Genomic DNA, 23,252 nt, shown 5'->3' with positions numbered 1-23,252 from the left:
GTCCGCTCCACAACACTAAGTTGAAGCGAGGCAGGCCAAGTCCCACTGGGGACGTAGAGACATGAAGAAAGAAGAACTAAATTTTTGAAACTTGAAATCGTTCATTTAGAGCAGTCTTGTTAGCGATCACAGTCTTTGACACCTTTTTGCCGATATTCGGCCTCCTTTGTCTCCAACATTCGCAACACAAGCGATCAAACTACTGTCCGGAACAAAAATGTCGAATGAATGCGCTTGACCACGATTGCGTCTTCGGGAGGTGGTTCGGTTTTTGTTATTCCTGTCTTTCCGATAAAGAGAGCTGTTTTGTATAAATTTATGTGTCGTAATCGATTTATCACACACGAAAAAACTAATATTATACTAATCTTAATCAAAATTGGCTGAAATCTTGCGAAAAGCTGGAATTAGACAAATGTCACCGTGTCAGAAGACGATGATTTGATGCACTTTTTTGTTTATTGATCTTCGTTCTGCCGCTCGTGTTGTGTGTAAGAGGTAGCGGTCGCGCTCGAATGAAACAAAGCAACCTGACGCCCGACCGCGGCAACGAAACGAAGGTAGTGAAAAGTGGCGAATGTTTACAAGCCTGATTTAGAGTATCGCGCCACTTGGGCGGTGGCTTCTATATTCGTCTGTTTTCCACTATAAATCAGTCAATTTTGAACCAATTGACTTGAAATGTTGTTCACGGGTAGATACTATACCTATCTCACCACATTGCAAAAGTTGTGTCAATTGGTTCAAATTTGACTGAGTTATAGTGGAAAACAGACGAATACAGAAGCCACCTAGGAAGCCACCGCCCAAGTGGCGCGATTCCGTATATTAAGTGTTCTCAATTTAAAAACTGGAACACAAATGGTGGCACTGGAAATGCAGTAGACATATCTCGTAATCCACGCAATCGCAAATATCGATTAGTAGGGCACGCAACTACTGCCAGCAATTGAGCTATCCATCATTATCAAGTGTGCATCATCGGTACAATTGCTCAGACAGTTAGAATTGTCGGCGGCCCTCTGATGCCGGCGAGCAATATGCATTGCTCGGTCAATATTTTCCATTCACTGTTACGTACTGGATATTCATCATCTATGTGACAATTTCAAAAAGCGATTCGTAACCCCATGTTAAATGACACCACCCCATGTATACTCCCATTGACACCTCCCGTTGCTGATTCATCCGCAATGGCAAAATCACTGCAATTACCTCTATCTATGGGCACCATTGTGAAAGCCAGATACCATTGTCACACGTCATACAATGCCGCCGGCAACGACGACGGGTTCGGAAGTTTCGGTACTTAACCCAATTATCACGTTTGATGGATCTGCCACGTTTCTAGAAAGAGAGACATTCCTGGCGACTACATGAAATCATTTGCCATTTTAGAGGTACTAGGTAGGTAGCTGCTGAATTTCAAAGATCGCAATCAGCAGCGTTACGGTCGTGGCGAAATTCAACTAGAGCAGTTTCATCGCATTACATCGATTCGTAGAGTAAGCGAACTTGAAGCAACGATGCGGCGCGCGAATTCATTAGACAGTATGGTCATGCGTTTGCCATAAAAATAGAACCGCGCGAGTTGGATGTGTCTGGCTATATCCGCCACCACCGCACCGCACCGTGAGACTTCGACAACAGAGCATCATCAGCGGACACCGCGACGCGCGCGGAGCCGTCTTTTCCATCATCGTCAAATCGTCATCGAACGAGTTTGCAATGCGCGCGAGGCAAACAAGAAAAAAAATTACCGGCTTTTCAGCGTGGATTTTTCCCTTAGCAAGAATGAATGAAAACACGAGACGCGGTTTTTCTCTTGTTACAAATGCACTCGCCGCTCTGTGTCACTCTCGTGTGCAAGTGCACTTGTGCTCGATCTTCTAAACGAATGGGTACTAACAAATGCTTCCTTCGTTTCGTGCCCCTGTGTGTGTATGCTTCGTATACTTGAGTTCAAATCAATTGCAATTAATGGAAACAAGCTGAAAATAGGTCGATGGAATTTGACGTCGCGGTTTTGCCGAGAACGATCGGTTTGAAAGTGAAATGTTCTATTCTAGGATGCACCACAAGGAACCAATGTAAAGTTTACCAGCATTCGCTCTAAAAGAATGTAAGGGGCTGTCCATAAACCACGTGGTCATGGGGGGGGTTCGGCCAATGACCATTTTGTATGGACAAATTAATTTTTTTGTATGGACAAATGACCACGCGGGGGGGGGGGGTTGAAAAGTCCCAAAAAATGACCACGTGGTTTATGGACAGTCCCTAACATTGTTAATCTCTCCAAACATTAAACTACGTTAACACACGCCCCCAAGACCATTTCTTAATTTTATTAGTAGTCATCCATACTCAGAAATGCAAACTGGGAAAACCCCATAGCTTGAGGTTTCTTGAATATGATTCATCAGCTCACCGAAATAAGCATCCAAAAATATGTTTTTTTTTCTGTTTTTGCTAATCAAAAGCAGATTCACCCACTCTCTTGAAAACCAGATTTTCGGCATACACTTTTTTATTGACTAACGCTAGGTCGAGCGCATGGTGAATCTTTTCAAGCATCTTCAAGTGTTCGACGTACATATATAAAATCAAACAAAACTCCGGGGGGTCGACCGCATATCAGTCTAGATGCTCAAAGCTGATCCAACCGGATTTACACAACTGCTGCATCAGTTGCAGGGTTGTTACAAAAAGTCCAAATTCACGCCGTATTCACACGAGTGTGAAAGTAAATGTATGTTTATTTTGCATTACATGTTTATATCAATTTTTATAGTCCTCACCAGTGCTTTCCAAACTGTGTGTCGTGAAAATTTCGCTGGTGCGTCGCAGGCTCTTGAGCCAAAACAAAAAGAAAACAATATATAAATCAATATGAGAACATTTATTTTTTAAAGGAACTTGAAGAATTTTAACCAAATTTTAAAATTTCCTGAGTTTTGGTAAATTTTCGTTAAGACTCTAAATGAGTATTGGTTTGTTTCTTGCTGTGCATGCATCGCTCCAGATGGGGTGAGCAAATATTGCAGCATAATCGATTGCGTTCGTCATTGTCTTGCGCGAAAACGAAAACAATAGATGCGCGGTGCTTAGTTTTGTGTTGTTTCTTGTTGTGAATGCATATGGTTTGGATCATTGGTTTGTCATTTGTCGCGTTCAGTTCATTCCTGTGTTTTTTTTTAATTCTAGGAGTCCAAAAATCTTCTAAAGACGCTGTGTGGGATTCGAATGGAATGTGCGCCTACCCACTAAAAACATTCTCCTAGTTCACCTCCACTTTAAATTCCCCTCCGGTACCACCATGCCGTATTTCAGTTCATTCCTGTGTGGAATGGGCTTTAAGCTTCTGCTCCCTAATGGGGTGGAGACGCGCGACAGCATTTCTTTTATTAGACATGTTTTCATATAAAAAAAGTGGTCGGTTGTACGCGAAAGTTTATGTTTATAGATCCATTGTCAGATCACATCACCAACCATAGGTGACTCCTAGACCTGACAATACCCCTACTAACAAAAATTCCTTCCCAAGACAATCGTGGAGACACTGGGATTCCCGGTCTTTATAACAACGGTTGTCTTACTAACATTCCCTTCCCTCCTCGATGACCGTAAGGACGTGGCCAGCGCCGTTATTGACATTACTTGTGAGTTCTCTCGAACTGTGCACATTGAGAATAGTAAGCTAGTCCCAAGCCCTATTCATTGGTTCCTTGTGCAATTTCGATTGCTCTGGTCAATCATGGAATAGCAACTACGAATGGTGCTTTCATCTATGCTCACACTCATGCTCATTTTCGTTAAGACTCTAAATAGATAATTGGATTTCCAATGCTTCAGTTGAGTTTTTGATTCTACCAACAGCTTGTAATAATAGCCGGGGCCCCTGGCGTAGTGGTCCACACGTTTGCTTCATAAGCGGATAGTCTTGGGTTCGATCCCAGCCCCGGTATTTTGTTAGTTGCTCTTCCCCCCCGAGAGCGGCTGGCACCTGACCCTCTTCTGAGCTCTCATAGCTCTAATGGACCCAGATAATTGGATATCGGCGAAATGGCAACTCATAATGGACCCTCAAACGGACTGCTAAAAGAAAGAGCAGCCACACATCAACATCCTCGTGCTCATCATTCTACCATGGACAGGGTAGGAAAGTGACAGCAGCACATAGGCTGCCAGTTAGATATAGTAGAATTAGAATAGAATACATTTAGGCACTGCACATAAGTGTAAATGCAGGTGCCAATTGTAATCGCTCACGTATTGCCCTAGTGGACAAAAAAGCTGTAAATTAGGTTAAAGTGATTAAGAATTAAAAATAAAGCAGTTTGTGATTAAACGTAAATATTTAAAAAAATATTAGTAAAGTTCTTTCCAGATTTTTATTTTCTTCTTTTTTTATCTGTATTAACGAGATGTTAAGCCCTAGGCTAGTTCATCTCGGGACCCACGCTTTACTTCCCTTCCGAAGGAAGAACTTACATTTTTTGTGAGGTTGTCGCGAGTGGGATTCGATCTCAGGTCCTCGGCGTGATAGTCAAGTGTTCTAACCATCACACCAGGTTCACTCCACAAAATGTCTTCTTCCTCTTAGTGCGTTTTACCGAGCAGAGGAAAAAAGCTCAATAATTGCATATTTTGATATGGAGAACAAAAAGTGATATTTGTTTGTTTGAGATAAGAGGTAAAAGTACTGAAAATAATATCTCAATTTTCCTCCTGTAACATCTTCATCATAGCACATTTAGCTCTTGGTAAGATCTAACCAATAGCAGTGAGCTATTTGATTGATCTTCAAATATCATATTTTGCTATTGGTTAGATGGTTCAAGAACAAATTTTTGCTATTATTTTCAGTACTTTTACCACTTATCTCAAACAAACCAATATCACATTTTGATCGTCAGTACTTGAACTCTGCCCGGGTCACTGTAATTTAGCCTGCCTCGGCTTCCTATGCATGTCATTGCATTGCATGAATATGTATATTGAGAGGCAAGTACAATGATACACTATACCCAGGGAGGTCGAGAAAAGTTCTCGGTCGGAATGGGAATCGAACCCGCCGTCTCCAGATTGGCGATCCAAATCCTGAAACACAAAGCTCCTGAATTACGGGACGAATTTACTAACGTCACAATAACAGAAAACTTTTGCAAATTATCGGTTTCGTGCGACTTACTTGCACAAAATCGACAATTTGTAGAAGTATTCTGTGTTAGTGACGTTGTAATAACTCAAAATTGATTATTTTTTAGATCTGGATGGAAAATTGTGGAAAACTATGTAACTTTTGATCTTATAAGTCCTGTTAAATTCTTTCAGGAACGCGAGATTCAGCTATTTTTTTTTTAATTTAAAAAATTATCCTAAAAGTTCATCAACATTTTCAATAGTCGTTCAAAAAAAGCCATCCAAAACTCTTGTGGAAAACAGACAGCCCTTCAAGTTTTTTTAAGACATAATGCACATACTATTTTTGTAGCTACAGTAGTTTGCTGAAATTTTCCACACTACATTCTTAACTAACCATCTTCGAAGGTAATGTAATTCCCGCAGAAATCTAGGATTTTTATGAAATGAATTCATTTCAATTCACCCTGAATTACCAAAGTATTGCGACAATTTTACTATTTCTGGTTAAATAATTAGGAATCATCAGTTTGCTTGAGAAGTACAAGTGTTTGTCATAATTGTTTAGTTTGTGCGAAAAATAAATTACATTTAAAATCTAACCAATATTTATAAAATATGCAGCGACATTTTCGAAATTTTCAAAAAGGCGCTGCGATAACAAAAAGTTTGGGAACCTCTGGCACACTATTAAAGAAAGAACATTTTCAACTGTGATGCAGTAATTGGGGGATCACTGGGTGAGAACTAAACTTTTCATTCGTAGATTATTGCGGGTCCTTTTGATTTGTGTAATCTTTCTGCAAGTGTATTCTCAAGAAATTGTTATTTTGTGGGAATTTGCTGGGCGTTCTTAGAGGAATATTTGTCAGAACTCATCAGTTTAAAGACAAACCCTACTGGATTAAAAAAAATCCCTGGAGAAATATTAACGAAATAAAAACTCCATGAAGGCTTTCCTTAAGACACCGGAATGGAGAGGACACCTTCCAGGAGAAATTCTGAATAAAACATTTCGAAAATGTAATAGGGTGAATTGGATATTATCGGCGGGTTTGTTCTTTTCATCATAGGGCGTTTCTGCGGCCAAGTTACCTGAAACTTGGTCGTATAATTGAACTTGGTTGGGAAAGATTTGAGGCCAACTTTAAGTTCAATAGCTTAAACAAAACCATGACGAAGAGAACAAAAAGACCGAAAATACGTAACATCACCTACATTTCAAATAGGACATTGTGAAGGAATTGTAAGAAGATTGCTTGAAGAAATTTTCGTGTAATGCCACTGTTAGATTGTAGCATGGATCAATCACTATAGGTGAACACATTATTTTGACCACTAGTGTAGAGAGATATTTGAGTAATGTTTTCGGGTAACTTCGTAAGCCATATCCCACGAATTTCAGTCAGAATAGAGACAACGCAGAGAAAGGCTTCAGTAGGTCTAAAACCGTCATATGTGTAATATCATGTTTTAAATGTTGTACAATAAACCTGTAAATATGTGGAATAAATGTTTTATGTTAAAGGTGTAATAGTGAACGTTTGACTCGGACTAAATTATCAAGGTGGACAGTCCTAATAAGGAAAAACCAGACCGAATTCCGGAATCAGAAATCCTACGGCCCCAAGCGATGTTGGGAAACCCCACACCATCAACCTACATACAGTCCACTCAAACTTGGATCGATCACTTCCCAACATTTTGGTCCTTCGAGCCGGATGGAATCGGTAACCGGGTCAGATCAAAAGCAAAAAACGGACTATGTTGGAAGCGCATCACGAAAGGTAACCAAGAACCAGGAATGCCAGGATACTTCAAGTTACGCAGCAATGAATGCCGCTAATTCGGAATTGCATGTTCGCCATCGCTGACAAACGGACCTTTGTTACTCAAAAACCAATCTGGCGGTGTAACGAAACCGCTAGCGTTGATAGCATTACACATAATAATGGCAACATCATGGAGGGTTCGACCAACAGACGAGCCCATCAACTGACTTCGGATTCGGACCACTGAACCAGGCCCCAGAACTGGTTTTCCAGGTAAATTAAGTGTTCAGTGTATATGTCCAGCCGGAGTATGGAATACTCAGATTCTAACTCACCTTTTTCCTGTACAAACCCTGCTCCATTCATGCGACGTTTGATGGAGAATTTGCGCACCTCATCACGGAGACCACCATTGGATTTCGTCTGCAATGGGCTGATAATCATCGCCTTCATGCTGCTCGGTTGATGATTGTACACCACGAACCTAGTCATCATCAGTTGCCCGATGGTTGTTGGATCATAACTGGTGTTGGTTGCAAAACACTACTACCAAGGGAGTCGCACTGATATTGATCCATTACGACCAATATCTTTCGCACACTATCTGGAAACTGGATGAACCCTAGTCACTCAATCACATACAGGCAGTTGTTCACATAACAACGCTTGTACGGACCAATCTGTTTGTCAGCTACAACTACACACGACACAACTGATGGATTATTTCACTAAACAATATGGCGGTGGGATCTACGTAACCAAGGATTGGGCGAATGTTGGCGCATATCATTCAACATATCTACGGGCCTACGAGCTTCATTCGAAGATTTCCAATGCAATCAGTGGTGATTGCATTTGCCTCCCACGATCTACCGGTGCACCTTAAACAGATGTGCGAAGACGCGCACGAAATTGGATAATCACAATATAGATCACGGCAAGGGCTGTGATTGCCACACGGTGACGCGACTTACTACGGAACATTAAGGCCCTCCAAGGTCTGGGCTATGGAGGCTGAACTATACCTATTGGGTGCGCGCAATATCAGCGGATGACCAACCGAAACAAGCTGCGAATTCAACGGGAAATATCGTCAAAAACAAGTCACCCGGAGCGGATATTCCCGACGGACAACACCAACGGTTACGAGGAAGTACCCAATCATGGGCCCACAGGTAATTACTTTAGTATATGCCCTCCGAAGCAAGGGCCTACGGATCTGCACCATCCTTTCAAAATTTTCCGTTTTTGATCGGGCAACGAAAATTCGACACCACACCGCCGCGACGATACTCGTGGAACTGGCATCAATACCCATGCATGCTTCGAAGACCGGTAACGACAAGAGCTACGTACGTATCTGTACCTACCAGGATCTCCACATACAAGGGAACTCAGTGTAACTGGTGGTATTGCTTCGACTCGACCCGCATACGTTTGCAATCACTTTGGACGGTTGATTCGGGATGAACAACAACAAACCTTCGTATAACTTCGGCATCATCATCATCATCATCAAGCAATGGAATCAGGGACAGCAACACTTCTCATTGAAGGTTTTCGTTTGGGATTGCAACGGTAGGAGCTTTCTGTGACAACCAGAACTCAGGACGATTTGACGACGATGGTTACCACCTCCCAGGACTACCACTCTCGGATTCTGGACAATAAGGTCGACATGAACATCAGTCTGTTCTGTGAGGTTAGTATGAACAGTATATGTCGGCCGAAGCCGGACCTATTCCAATTCTACAACTTTCGTTTCTATCATGCAACCTGCGCATCAATCTGTGCCATGGAAACTACAATGTCATGCGGAGACGGAGTTGGAATTCCAAGGGAATCGAAAACGCATTGGACAAGCATACCAGAAGCGATGACCACACAGGATGCCTATCATTCATCATCTAATGAGGTCAACAGTGTTCAACGATAATGGAGGGACGCATTGGGCGTCTACTCATCCGAACCGACCGGATTTCTGGCACTGGGGGCTTCACCTATGCATTTGGATGAACGTACAAGCAGGACGCGCAGGGCGTTCAAGTCAACACCGAAGAACGCGGCACCGGATGTGTCCAATGGCCGAATGCAATGACATCCAATTTGTCGATCCCGCAGGATTTGGTCACCAGGGGTATCCAAATATTCCAAACGGCAGGGCGCACAGGGCGTCCAAACCGTTCCCGTGAATCTCGGGCACCAGGGGTGTCCGACGGAAGGATGCAGTGGCATCCAATTCATCAAACCCGAAGGATTTTGGGCATCAGGGATGCTCGGAATATTCCCATGGATGGACGCATAGCGCGTCCAACGGATTCTGAAATTGGAGACACATGAAAGGGCACACCGCTCATTCATCTCGTCATATCAAACGGAAGGCTGACTCAGAGGGATGCCAGCCTATCACCACGGAAGGACGCACAGGCAGTGCTGAAAATTTCATTTCGTCATATCTAAATTCAATCACCTACAGCTCATTTTAGAAGCTGAATCTGAGAATATGGCATATGAAAAACTTGTGCGGCTAGACCAGTTCTGCAAGAAAGTCACGGGAAAATCGTAATTATTTGAATGTTTAAGGTAAATGTCACGGACTACCTATGAAAAATGCCAAATGATATTCACCGTGAATATCATTTGGCATTTTTCAAAGGTAGTCCGTGACATTTACCTTAAATATTCAAAAAATAACGATTTTTCCGTGACTTTCTTGCAGAACTGATCTAGCCGCACAAGTTTTTCATATACCATATTCTTAGGTTCAGCTTCTAAAATGAGCTGTAGGTGATTGAATATAGATATGACGAAATGAATTTTTCAGCACTGCGCACAGGGTGTCCTTATCTCTACGAACTCGCCGGACATCACGGAGTGTCCAAACAGTTTCTTCGGAAGGGCACAAGGGGCGTCTAGCCCACCTTCAAAGAATTCGGTAACAGGGGTGCCCGACGTAAAGATGTCAAGGATGCATAGGGCGTCCTATCCGTTCCCACGGATCTCGGGCACTAGGGGTGTCCGAGGAGAACAGGATACAAGAGCATCTACTGCATCAATATCTCAAGGATTTGGTCACTAGGGGTAACTAAAATACTCCCACGAAAGGACGCACAGGGCGTCCGAAATAATTCTACAGTAGGACGCAGAGGGCGAAGAACATCAGGCACCAGGGGTGTCCTACCTATTCCTACGGCAATGGCGCATAGGGCGTACATTTTATCTTCAAGGGACCTCGGATATTCGGGGTCAACTTACACGTACCGACGGATGCACAGGGTGTCTATTTCATTCCTTAGGGTGTAATCACCATGGAATGTTCCATCTACACAATCCGGTTTATCATTTTATCCCACCGAGCATCAAGGCACACAGGACACAGGTTTTCAACGAAGGGATGCATAAGCGTTTTAATTAGGAATGAATGGATTTGAACAAACAGGCCACTCCTTCGACGGTGGGTGAGAACGTCAAGTGGAAAGGTTAGATCGTAATCAAAATTTAGGTTCAAGTGTAATATCTTTGCTGATGGCTAGATTCTATAGCATTGACGATAAGTAGTATATTCAGAAATTTAGGAATTTCTGGGTGGGTGAGGATGTTGGATTGTAGCATGGATCAATCACTATAGGTGAACACATTATTTTGACCACTAGTGTAGAGAGATATTTGAGTAATGTTTTCGGGTAACTTCGTAAGCCATATCCCACGAATTTCAGTCAGAATAGAGACAACGCAGAGAAAGGCTTCAGTAGGTCTAAAACCGTCATATGTGTAATATCATGTTTTAAATGTTGTACAATAAACCTGTAAATATGTGGAATAAATGTTTTATGTTAAAGGTGTAATAGTGAACGTTTGACTCGGACTAAATTATCAAGGTGGACAGTCCTAATAAGGAAAAACCAGACCGAATTCCGGAATCAGAAATCCTACGGCCCCAAGCGATGTTGGGAAACCCCACACCATCAACCTACATACAGTCCACTCAAACTTGGATCGATCACTTCCCAACATTTTGGTTTTTTTTTTTTTTTTTTTTTTTTTTTTTTTTTTTTTTTTTTTTTTTTTTTTTTTTTTTTTTGTGTTCACCTATAGTGATTGATCCATGCTACAATCCAACAGCCACATCAAGGATACTGGAATAGCCAGAACAAAACCCCAGAAACCGCAGATCTGGAAGAAATCACTCTAGCAACTGCTTAAACTTACGAACGTTCCAGGAGACTAATGTTGATTTGGGAGTCCCCGCAAGATTTACTTTAGAAAATCAGTTAGGAATATGTTTCTAATTCCTACTTTTTTATGAGTTTCTCCAGAAACTCCTCTAGTAACTTCTAGTATTCTTCCTGAGATATGTGTTCAAGAAGCACCAGAACCCGACTCTGGATGATCGAGTCCGAGCTGTACAGGAAGGAATTTCTGTAGAAATCTTTCAAAAATATCTGTGAGAATCCAGTGAGCAATTTTTGAAGGAATTTTGTATAAGTATTTGATTGAAAATTTGGAGAAATATTTAAGAGGATCCATGAAGGTATACTTAAGGTAACCTTGAATAAATCATTAATACAGATCTTAAGGAATCTTCTCGAAGTAATAGTTGCAAATTTACTAGAAAGAATCTTCGGAGGCATTCCTGATGGGTTCTTCAAAGATGTTTGTTAAAAATCGCTTGAAGACATCTTTGATGGAACCTTTGGAGGAATTCTGAAGGGGAAAATTTATATTAAATTCTGTAGAGGAATACTTAAGTAATACTTTGAATAATTTTTAAGCAAATCCTTGGAGCATACCTGAAGGAATTATTGTGTAAATTCTTCGAAGAAATTTTTGAGGTACCTCTGAAAAAAATCGCGGAGGAATGGCTGAATGAATCCTTAGTAGATTACCTGGAAAAATACGTGAATGAATGTCTAAAGGATTTTTTCTAAACCCCTGCAGGAAACTTTTGAAAAAAAATCTGAACGAATTGTTAGAGGAATTCCTTATTAAATCCTTGAAGGATTTGCCGTGGGAATCTTTGAAGCATTTCTTGTAGGAATCATCGGAGGCCCTCCTGAAGAAATCCTTGGAAAAATTCGGAAGAAATCTCTAATCGCAATTTCTGGTGGAGCTCCAGGAGAAATCTCTTTCGAGGCTCTTGGAGAAATACCTGTATATTTGCCAGGAGGATAATCAGAGAGGATTCAAGAAGGAAACGTCGAGAAAACTCTCAGAGATCTCTGAAAGAACTTCTAGTGAAGTCCCTAGAAGAACTACAAGACAAGTACTTGTGATATCTTTAGAGTTAATCTCCGAAAGTACTCCATAGTCTTACGTAATAAATGGGCATCCTCTAAGACATGTACCAAATCCTATATTAGAAATGCAAGCTCCACGTTGCTGTTTAATTACTTACAACATTTTCCACAACTGGAAGAAGTCCATAAAGACTTCTCGACAAGTTCGCTGAAGATCCGAACTTTCTAGGACGGCATAATGATGAGACCTTACAAATCGAAAGCTCTATATAGAATGCATACTAGCACCAAGTAGCATTTGAATTGCGTTGAGCTTTGTGGGTGATCTGGATCATAAAGTGAAACATAAAAAATACATAATAGCAACTCGTAGTGACGGAATTGCGTACCACACATTCCACCATTTGAGAGTCACTAAGCTTTCTTTACCAATTTGTTGAAAACACGAACTCATAATTGAAAACATGTCAAAAATGGTGTATTTTCCAAGCACAAAAGTGCCATGCATCGGTAAAATTACGCATTAAACACAATCCAAAAACCTTTGAAGACGTAACCAAAAACTGATAGCGAAATTTAAAAAAAAAAAATCCACTAAAATTTGATCAGGAAACAGGTCATTTGCGGACTCAGGATTGCGATATGAGATCGATGATAATTTTACCAACAGTGTATTGAATTTGTCAAAGTATGTACTTCTCGTAACATTAATTCGTAGAGCTTCCGAAGTTGACTATGTTCAGTTGGTGGAAGACGCATAGCACATGGAACAAAATTCAGCAGCTGATAGACAACTGATGTAAATCAAAAGGCTTTTTCGGGAGTATAATCGTACAGTTTCAAACACAGGAAAAATGTATGTAAAAGTTCATAATAAAAAAAAACTTACCTTTTCTAGATTTATAACGAAAACAACATACATTTGTGTACAGAAAAAACATAAATGCCCGTGATATTGTTGGAATAGTGTAAATCCCAAATTTCAAAATGAGTCTGTATGAGTCCCATAGCATGTTCATTCAATTGAAGAGCGTTAACACCACAATCACGAATTATCAACTTTAACTTAGGAATTCTTATAAACTAACTCAAAATTGTGACTCGTAAATGAGTGGATGCAGTTATGTATATTTTCTTAAATTACACCTCAAATCGAAACGGACATTAGACAAGCACAAGCAATTTCCCAATGATATGCTCCATCACCAATCACTATATGTAAACCAACCCAACAACGAAGCGAAAATCACGAAGGACGCATGAAAATGGAGAAAAATACGTTCATACCACAACGGGGCAGGATCACGCATCGTTAAAACTCACGTGGCATCAGTGTTAGAAATCCATCTGCAAGCAGGAAAAGGACTTTAGCAACGGTGAGCTACTAGGTACAGGAAAAGTGTGTGTTGTTGCGGGCTACAAGTGTGAGAATAATGTGTGTAATGTTATCTGAATGTTTTGCGACATTACTATCAGACGATGGATCTGAGAAATGGAATGTGGTAATGGCTTAAAATCTGATGGTGATAGGCATTACCGCACATGAAAGCAAGAAGTTTAAGTTGGATTATGTTTGTTTCACTCAATAAGTATCAACGTAATCATAACCAGCACCAACCACCTTCGTCAAATATGAACTGGCGTTAAGGAGAAACATCAGAGAATACAAAAAATGGCTGCCATAATGGCCGACCTGGTCTCCTACTCACGTTTTCAAGAATACTAATCTTGAAAATTCGCAAACAAGAGCTCTCGATTTGCAAGTGAGCATAGCCAGGATAAACAAGTGCGGCTTAGTTCGATGCTTCGTTCGTCAGATTTGTGCCTCTAAAGTTTGTATGCAAAATTGCAATGGGATTTCTCAATGTTTCACTTTAACTGGCAGATAAAGTTTTGTATGAATGCTATGTTTAAAAAAAACTCGAAAAAGAACTCGTGAAATAATCTTTCCAATCTAATCGGGATAACTTCCTTCTTATTGTTATTATTATTATCTCTATTAGACAACTTCCGCATAACCTTCTTATGGAAATCAATAAGTATTTCTGAGGAATTTTTGGAACTAATCATGTATTGGATTTCCAAAAACAATGGCAACGAACGATGTGAGCTGAAAGATTCCGTTAAAATAAGTAAGCATTGAACTATTTAGTCACAAGTAGTCAGTAACGCGAGGCGCGTTTGGCAATGCACTTATCAAGCTAAACACAGCTACGAAAACCGATATCCATTTGTTATCTTACTACATTTGTGCGCGCGCAAATTGTCTATTAACAACTGGAATTAAATGCACACTCTACTATCGAGTCCAACGTCGGGCGTCGACGTTGGTATACCAAGATAAGCCAAACCAAAGCGATTGCAACAAGCCCTAGAAGGAATTTTCACGCCAAATTGAACCGCCACTTGAAGTTTGCGGCATTGATGACTATGTCGGTAGTGTGTAAGGCAATTTCGCAGAATGAACAGAGTGATGATTATGAAATCGTGCGCAGGTTTTGTGTGTCATTGCTTGAAGAATTTCGAGTACGTTACTGCCGTTATCAGACGAGTGTGACCGTGTTCGACGGAGCGTGGAATCCAATAAGTACACCTTGAAGGCAATCGCTACATTATTGCACTATGAAGGCTTAGTCAGAGCTCTCGCAGCTTATTTAGTAATGAAAGTAATTTGAAACATGCATCATCGATCACGACAAAGCAATGGATGTTAGAATTCTTGGTAGAAAGCAGTTAAAATGATTATCGAAACATTTTTATTTGTTAGAATATCGATCTTGAGGAGTTGTAGTGGACACAACCCTAAAAAATTCAACACGTGGAAGTTTTCTAATACTACCATCCTAAGTGTCGAACCTGACATAGCTCTAAATTGTAAGCTATGTAAAAATAAGCAGTATGAAACAAAGATATTCATACAATTCAAATTATCATTGCGATCTAGGACCAACGTCTCACGTGCCAATAATTTCACTGTGCAACCAGTAGGCACGAGTACAAATATTTCCACGTTCGACCAATCCATCTCCACTCGGTACCGAAGTGTGTAAACCACTTCCAACCGACAAAAACAATTATTTGAGCAACAACAATCGGAGCAAATAAACGCAAACATTACCGACGCCATCGACATCCAGAGAGCACTAGAAGCCTGCACTTCGGATAATTACATTCCAAGTGTGCACTTTGGACTTAATTAATGAATCTATCGCCCATCAGAAATCCAAGCCCGGCGTACTATCGAGCCACCAACCATCGACGTAAAAGTGCCCTCTCTTTGCCTGGCCAGGCCAGGAGCCATTTCACGATGCACATAAAGTGTAATAGCCTACCGTTTTGCGAAGATTACATCGTCATAAAGAATGGTTACTCTGTGGCGCGGTTCTTTTGTTACACTCAGCAGTGGGCATTGTGGGAGGCTTTCAGTAAATGCAGAAGCTACAGCCTGATGAAATGATAATGTTCTTCGTAGAATCAAAAACTGTGCTTTGTAGTCTTGGATTTGTTGCAATATCGAGGGTACACATCCCAGAGATTAAATTGACAAATTGACAGTGAGAGATGGTCCTCCGGCTGCCGTGTCATTATGAATCCGTGTACACTAGGGTGTGGCTTGTACTTCAAAATAATATTTCTGAAACTGGCTTTTGCATTTTTTTTTTGGTAGATTCTGGTCTTTCTTCCAAGTAGCATTTTTGGGTCGAATATTCTCAAAAAGATTATTAAAAACCACAATAGAATCAAAATAAAGGCTATCCGACCTTTTCAAACTAAGTGGAAATCCGAACGATTAGATTTGCATTACCCGATGTTTAGGAGAACTCGACTAGAAGATTCTAACAAAAATATAACATAATTATAACAAACCATGATATTTATAACTCATTGTGATATGAAATGTTATAACATAATAACACAGTGTGTTATAAACTTAATATTTGGGTAATGCAAATCTAATCGTTTGGATTGCCTAGACTGAGAAAACCGAACTCCGAATAGCATACCATCTCCAGTCGAAAACCTCCATTAATATCGACCATGATAATTCATAAGGACCTAACTGAAACGATAAATTTTTTCTCGTCAATAGGCAGCGCTAGAGAGCTTACAAATTTTATATTTCATATAGGGTGACTTAGGATATTCTCGGCAGGTTGGATCTCTTCGTTACAAGGACTTTATTTTCGGCAAAATTGCCTGAAACATATAATTCAGCTTGGTTGGGAAACTGTTGAGGCCAGCTTTGTGTACAACAGGTTAGAAAAACACATGACTAAGAGAGTAGAACGGTCAAAACTCACCGTGCGCCTATCTCAGGATCCTGATTACTTCGAAAGATGATTCTATCGGCGAAGCTGTTTGATGGGGCTTGCAGTTGATTTACAATTCAGGCGCCGCTAATCACAAATTCTCAACAGCTTGCAAATAAAAAAAAATCTCAAAAAGTATTTAGCAATTGGATATTTTTTCCTTTGGGCCAGGCAAGAGAAGTGTTGGATAAAAGAGACGCAAAATAAACAACAAAAACCCAGATTAATCCACCTAGTGGTGATAGTGCCTTTCTCATCGAATATGTACTCATGACCTTTTCTTCGACGTTAGCCGAAATGTTCGGACACTGCGAACACTTTATATACCGCATTTAGATCACTACTGGACTGCGCATTCAGTTTTCATAAGTGCGAAAACGTAAATAAAAGTGCGCGATTGCATCAAATCAAGTTGATGTCTTTGGCGGACTATTTCTTTGATTTATGCTGAATAAGTGCTCTGGTTTAAGACTATTTTCTTGCTAACCATTCATTAGGTTATCAAAAAAGCCACGCTTTGATGTGTCGCATGCATGGAATTGGTTCACTTTTATATATGGCCACTTCCTCCGGGATGCCCGGAACCGGTTCCGGAACGCTACTGGTTCAGATATGGTCTAAGATTATTTTCTTGCTAACCATTCATTATGTTATCAAAAAAGCCGCGGTTTGATATGCCGTATGCATGGGTTTGGTTCACTTTTATATTTGGCCACTTCCGGCGGGACACTCAGCACCGGTTCCGGAACACTACCGGTTCAGATATGGTTTGAGACTATTTTCATGATAACCGTTCATCAAGTTATCAAAAATGCCGCAATTTGATCTGCCGCATGTATGGGTTTGTTGCATTTTCATGTCTGATCCCTTCCAGGGGTACCGGTCCGGAACACCTATATGGCCATAACTACGGAACGGCTGGACCGATCCGAACCATTTTCAATAGGGAACAATGGGACCAGATTCTGCGTCGAATGAGCCGTCGATCGTTAAAATCGATTCATATTTACTATTTAAAAGTTAGGTGACCTTTTTTGTACACGTACACATACACACTACACACACACATACACTACACACACAGACATCATCTCAATTCGTCGAGCTGAGTCGATTGGTATATAAAAAGTCCACTTAGTCAGTGTCAGTGGATATCTGTCGAAGGATAAGCGACATAGGGCGGAAATAAAAGGTACGAAACTGATTACACTCATTCGAAGAGGGTATTCTGCTTAGAGAGTTCGAAAAGTCGGTACAAGAACAAACAGTTTTGTTTACTTTTGAAATCACTTGAGCTTTATTCATTATATTCAAAGATACATTCCAAAACATTAAATGATGTTAGCCATGACTTGCAGATGTTCTAGGCAACATAAAACGCTCTGATGTTCTGTTTGTATGGCCTTTACCTGTAATAAGAAATTGAACTAATGTATGTATGTCAGAACTAATTTTATCACATCCATACATATAAATCAGAGTTTGAGAGACCTACTTCTCAGCAATGCCGATTCCTGATTCCAAGTCACGGGAGAAAAAAATCCAGAGCTTCAAGGATATCAATCATATAATCATATAATCATATAATCATATAATATAGTGCTCTTCTAAATCATCCAAACTATTCTGAAGCTGAGACTTAAGGTGCCATTAGACTGTTTGTCTTAATGACAAATATTTGTCATTGTAGTCCGACATTCATCCAAGGTTGCCATGATTCACGTTGTGTTGGCCTTTTGTCGGGCTTGTTTGGCCAAATATTTGTCATGTGTAATAGGACTCTTATAGTTTACATTTATAATGACCCATCAATAAAAAACACAAATATCATAGTTTATCCTTTTTGATTCATATGTACATGTAATGCAAGTCGTCAGAGACTATTTGATTTCCAGTACATCAGGGATATCTGAAGTATCCAACAAAATATTATATGGTGAAGGCCTCCTGATCTACACTCGTAATAAAGCATCGGCTACAGTAGAACGACTTGACATATTTTTTGAATCTTGTTATACTAAAATCCTTGAGAATTTGTATTCTAATTGCCGCAGAAATTTATAACTTTTCCTCCCAAGATCTACGAAGTTCTGTTTATTTATCCAGAATACTCAACATTCTACAACAGTTTAATAATGATAGCTTGGCTTTGCTTAGCTTATACTGGCTCGGTTATTTGGCAACAGTTTAATAATGTTAATGGAACTGTTAGGCATGGTTTACTTCAGTGGCGATTCCCTAACCTCAAATCTACTTGTTCAACGTATGAAAATTCTTGAATTTTCTCAACAAACTGGTTTGTAATTTGTAGAAAATGACGAGAATAGTTTTTCCGTCCATTTGCAATTTGATTTTGATTCTGAATCCTCCGCAATTGCAAGCTTTAGGGTCGTTGAACAGGTAAAAAGTGAGGTTACGAGACGCCACTGATTTACTTTAAAATATACCTCTTAAGTTTATTAAAAATTTGTAGAGCTTCTATGGTAAAATTGAATCACAGCAATGAAATAAGAATCACAGCAGTGCAAACTGTGGTTGTATAGAAGCTATTATGACTTACTTCTAACACAATACTAGAAGTAAGTCACAAAGATTTCTATAAAATCAAAACTTGCGCTGACGAGACTTTTAAATGGCATGTGTGTTGCTTGTTGAGATTATTTCCAGGGATTCTTCCAAGAGATTATTCGGTGATTCCTCCGAAAATTCCTGAAAGTATTCCTCAAGAAATACTCACTTGGATAATTGTTTGCGGTTGAAGAGGAACCAAGAGCAATCAACCTTCTGAGGGATAGGAAGCAATTGCCTCAGGCTGAGTCCAGAGGAAAGGATGTAGATTGAACGAAGCGTATTGTAGCCTACCAAACATCCAACCAAAGTACAGAATGTCTTGATTCTATGTAAAAACCTTTCTTGGATTTCTCTGAGTATGTACCTGTCAATGCGAATAAAACAATGTTGACACTGAAAACTCTCATAAGCCCATAAGCTGAGTAAGTTGGATAGCCCACAAGAAGATCCTGAAAACATTTTTGGAAAATCAGAAACCTTATAAAAACAAGTTTAATTCTACAAGGATTCTTTGTGTTTTGTGCCGAAAAGTAAGCTGCACCCTACTGCTCCCGTGATATGACAGGAAAGGGATGATATGCAGTGGTGGTAATGGCGGCGTAAAAAGCCCCTTAACGGATTTGGGCGCAATGCGACCGGTGGTGTGCGGTAGGCACTGATGTGGCGAGGCGCTAATAATTAACATTCATGGTGACATGGCGCTTGTTTGCCGGCTTGCGGATATTGGGAGTGGGTCACCAACGAGCGGACGGAGAGATGTTATTATAATGAAGTGCCAATCATGACCATGCTGCAGACATTTCGGTGTGACGCGACCAGTGCGCAACAAGTGTGTGTACAAGGTACGGACGGAGGATCGTCACAGGCTCCAATACAGTCTTGTTGAACGCGTCACGAGTCGGCGGTGGCGATGTGACGAGGCGAGTGCACTGTGTATAAGTGCTGTTGACACTGAGCTGGGCGGTCTCAGCGGGAGAATAATGGAAACATTGGCAAGTGGCCAATAGTTTCTGGCCCGGGAAAGCGCTGCCTGGCGCTGATTGGGAATTAAGCCGTTGGAACTTGTTGCAGAAAAAGGTATCGTTGGTTGCAAGAGGTGATAATTGGAAAATGACCTTGATATGGATCTGGCTATTGGTTAAAGCATTTTTCCTGACGTTTTTTCCTAGCACAAATTCTCTAATTTATTAGAAATGATATAAAACTCAAATTCAATTGTCACCAACCCGCCCCCCCATGAAGGATTCCCATATTTCGGCGTATATCCGGTGTCCTTTAATTATGACGGGCTTGGTGGTCTAGTGGCTACCGCTTCTGATTCGTATGCAGAAGGTCATAGGTTCAATCCCTGGCCCGTCCTTTTCATCCTACTTTGCATCTTTCTATCCACTTTCTCTCGCTCTCTCTTCTCTACATATACAACTCATGTATATTCATATGTTCATAGCCATCGCTAGAACCAGAAACGAATTGAAAAAAAAAAGTCGTTTCCCTTCCTTCCAACTTCCACTCTCAGCACAGTGTATATATAACGCCTATAAGTTATGCAACCAAAGCGTGCTGTGCCGCTTGACCTTATTCACCTTATTCACCACACAATCTAACACGAACACTATAAATAACCCTATCCATGGATCGCATCACCGACCCAACGGTGACTCCCAGATCTCCCATCCTTTCCGTCTAACAAATACCCCAGTCCGTGCGGGTTGTGGGGACGCAGAGTGCTCTCGGTCTCTAGTAGCAACAACCAGTACACTCTAACATTCCTTTCCCTTCCCAGCTGACTATAAGGACTTGGCCGGCGTCGTTATTGATCAAATATGCATGAGCTGCTAAAATTGCACTTTGAGAATAAGTGGAATGTCCCAGCCCTTATTCAGTTGGATCTCAGTGCAACTGGTATCAGTTCAGATCAATCACGGAGGAGCAACCATTGACATGTATAGTCAGAATTGATCGTTGATCGTGATCGTATATCCGGTGTCCTTTAATTATCAAGTAGGTATCACATCCTTTTATGGTGACGATATGACTCACAATATATATCTTAAATATAACCGAATACATATGAATCTCAAGATATCGAGCTCATGTTTAGAGTCAGCAACATTCCGATCGAATTCTCAATTTCGATTTGATCACCCACGCGCAATAAATTTGAATAATCGCATCAATCCGCGGTATGGGACGAACAGCGACGCCGATTCATCGCAAATTGAAAAGTATCGATTTGTATGCAAGAGCATCGTCGAACCTGATTTAAAGTTCGGATGGTCAACATTGTTACGGCTCATCGGAAATAGAGGGGCTTGGCCGCCCAACCAGTAAAGGACGCCTTCGTTTTTTGGCGTAACGTTCCAACTGGTACAAAACCTATTTCTCAGCTTGAGAACTTAGCTTCCTATGAAGATTTTACAATCGTACATTGCGAAGCACACATGGATACTGTATGCCTAAGAATATACTCATCACGAAAAAATCTTGGACCGCGCAGAAATTGAACCCGTCACTCTCAGCACGGTCGTGTTGAATACCCGCGCTTTTAGCAGTTCGGCTACATGGGCCCCCGAGCCAGTCAAACTGCTTGAAGATTACGTCGAGTTTTTTTTTGGTTTTACTCGGATTATAAAGGAGTAATGTGGGAAAAGTCCATGTGATTCAGAATTCACAAGAAATAGGTGGGCGTTGGCTGTATTGTATTTAATTGCTGCGTGACTTCTGCTTAGAAATGGAGCGTTCGGCACCGTACCAAACTACGATTCACTGTGGAGCGGACCTGGTGTGATGGTTAGAACACTTGACTATCACGCCGAGGACCTGGGATCGAATCCCCGACAAACTCGCAAAATGTGAGTTCTTCCTTCGGAAGGGAAGTAAAGCGTGGGTCCCGAGATGAACTAGCCTAGGGCTAAAAATCTCGTTAATACAGATAAAAAAAAAAAACGATTTACTTCGCAGAAGGTTTATCAACGACAATTAGGGTTTTAAACTACTTGGGCACCCGCGTCGATTCCCGGCACCTCACAGCAAAACTAGTCAAAATATAACTTGCTGCATATTTTCCAAACGCACTTCCGTATGCAATCATTTCCCGCAACATTTCCGCAACGAGATTCACAGTCAATAAGCTACAAATTCACTCTGAAGCCGCACAAGTGCTCAAAACAACTCAGCACAAAGATGGGTGCCGAAGTGATTCCCCATTCGATTTTGCTGGAAGTTCGGCACTGGTGCCGAGAATTGGTGCTAGACTAGATGCAGTAAACTCGTTCAAAATCAACTTTCCGGCACAAAATCTTCACAACAATCACTGTTAACAACAAGTTCACGCAATAAGGTATCTGATTCAGATGGATAAAATGGACGAAAATGGTCGTTTCGTTGTGAATTTAGGCATTGAACAATTTTGTTTACATGTAGTGCCGGGAATGGGGTCAAAACCCCTATTAGCGATAACTTACATCGGTTCCACAAAGTTCCACAGCAACCGTGTTAAATACAACATTAAATACAAAAAAATACAGTATGTTATTGGAAACTGAACTGTTTTCCAAGTTCCATACAAACTTAAAGCCTTTCATTTTTTGCTTTCAAATTCTTCACTTCAACTTGAACTAGATAATTTGAATCATCGGCTTCGTCATAATCTTCGTCCTGTGTTCTCAAATCCACATCACTTTCAATTTCTTCATTCAATGTCACTCCAACTGCCAGAACCCTGACTAAGTGGCTTGAGTACCCGATAAAAGCAATTTGATTCAACGGCATCGATTTACAGGTCCAACACTTTAGGCTGCGCTGCATCCTTCGACGAACACGCTCACACCTGATAACGGCGTAACGTACTCGAAGTTCTCCAAACAATGACAACGCACAGAAAAAGTTGCACAATTTCATAATCATAGGCAGGCGTTTATTCCGCGAAATTGCCTTCCACACTACATAGTCACAACCAATCAATGCCGTCTTCGTCGAGTACCTTACACCGTCAGTGAGTGTGCTTCAAATTGACGTGAAAATTCCTCTAGCATGGCGCGGTCCTCTTGCTGCGCCAACGCCCTCCACTGCATTCTCAATGCCGAACAATGTGTTTAATTGTGGTTACAGTAATATGTGGCAAATTTACGCTCGCTCAAATGCAATACGATAGGAAATGGTTATCGTTATCGTAACTATGCCACATGAATTCGATCGGTTATATGTCAAAGAAGTGGATA

General features: G+C 40.8%; 1 protein-coding gene across 2 annotated transcripts in view; it reads right to left on the bottom strand.

Annotated features, from left to right (window-relative positions):
• LOC115253499 (EH domain-containing protein 3) overlaps positions 1-23,252 on the bottom strand; it is an 84,648-nt gene that overhangs the window by 16,833 nt on the left and 44,563 nt on the right. The window contains exon 2 of one of the 2 annotated variants that reach the window (XM_029874333.2): positions 13,475-13,498. The exons of the other annotated variant lie outside the window; for it this stretch is intronic. Within the exon in view, the coding sequence (XP_029730193.1) occupies positions 13,475-13,498 (24 nt within the window). The remainder of the gene's footprint in view (positions 1-13,474; positions 13,499-23,252) is intronic. 2 annotated transcript variants of the gene reach the window in all.

This window comes from Aedes albopictus, chromosome 1 (assembly GCF_035046485.1).
Source record: "Aedes albopictus strain Foshan chromosome 1, AalbF5, whole genome shotgun sequence".
Classification (NCBI taxonomy): Eukaryota; Metazoa; Arthropoda; class Insecta; order Diptera; family Culicidae; genus Aedes; species Aedes albopictus.
This window is presented reverse-complemented; position numbering and strand designations above follow the sequence as displayed.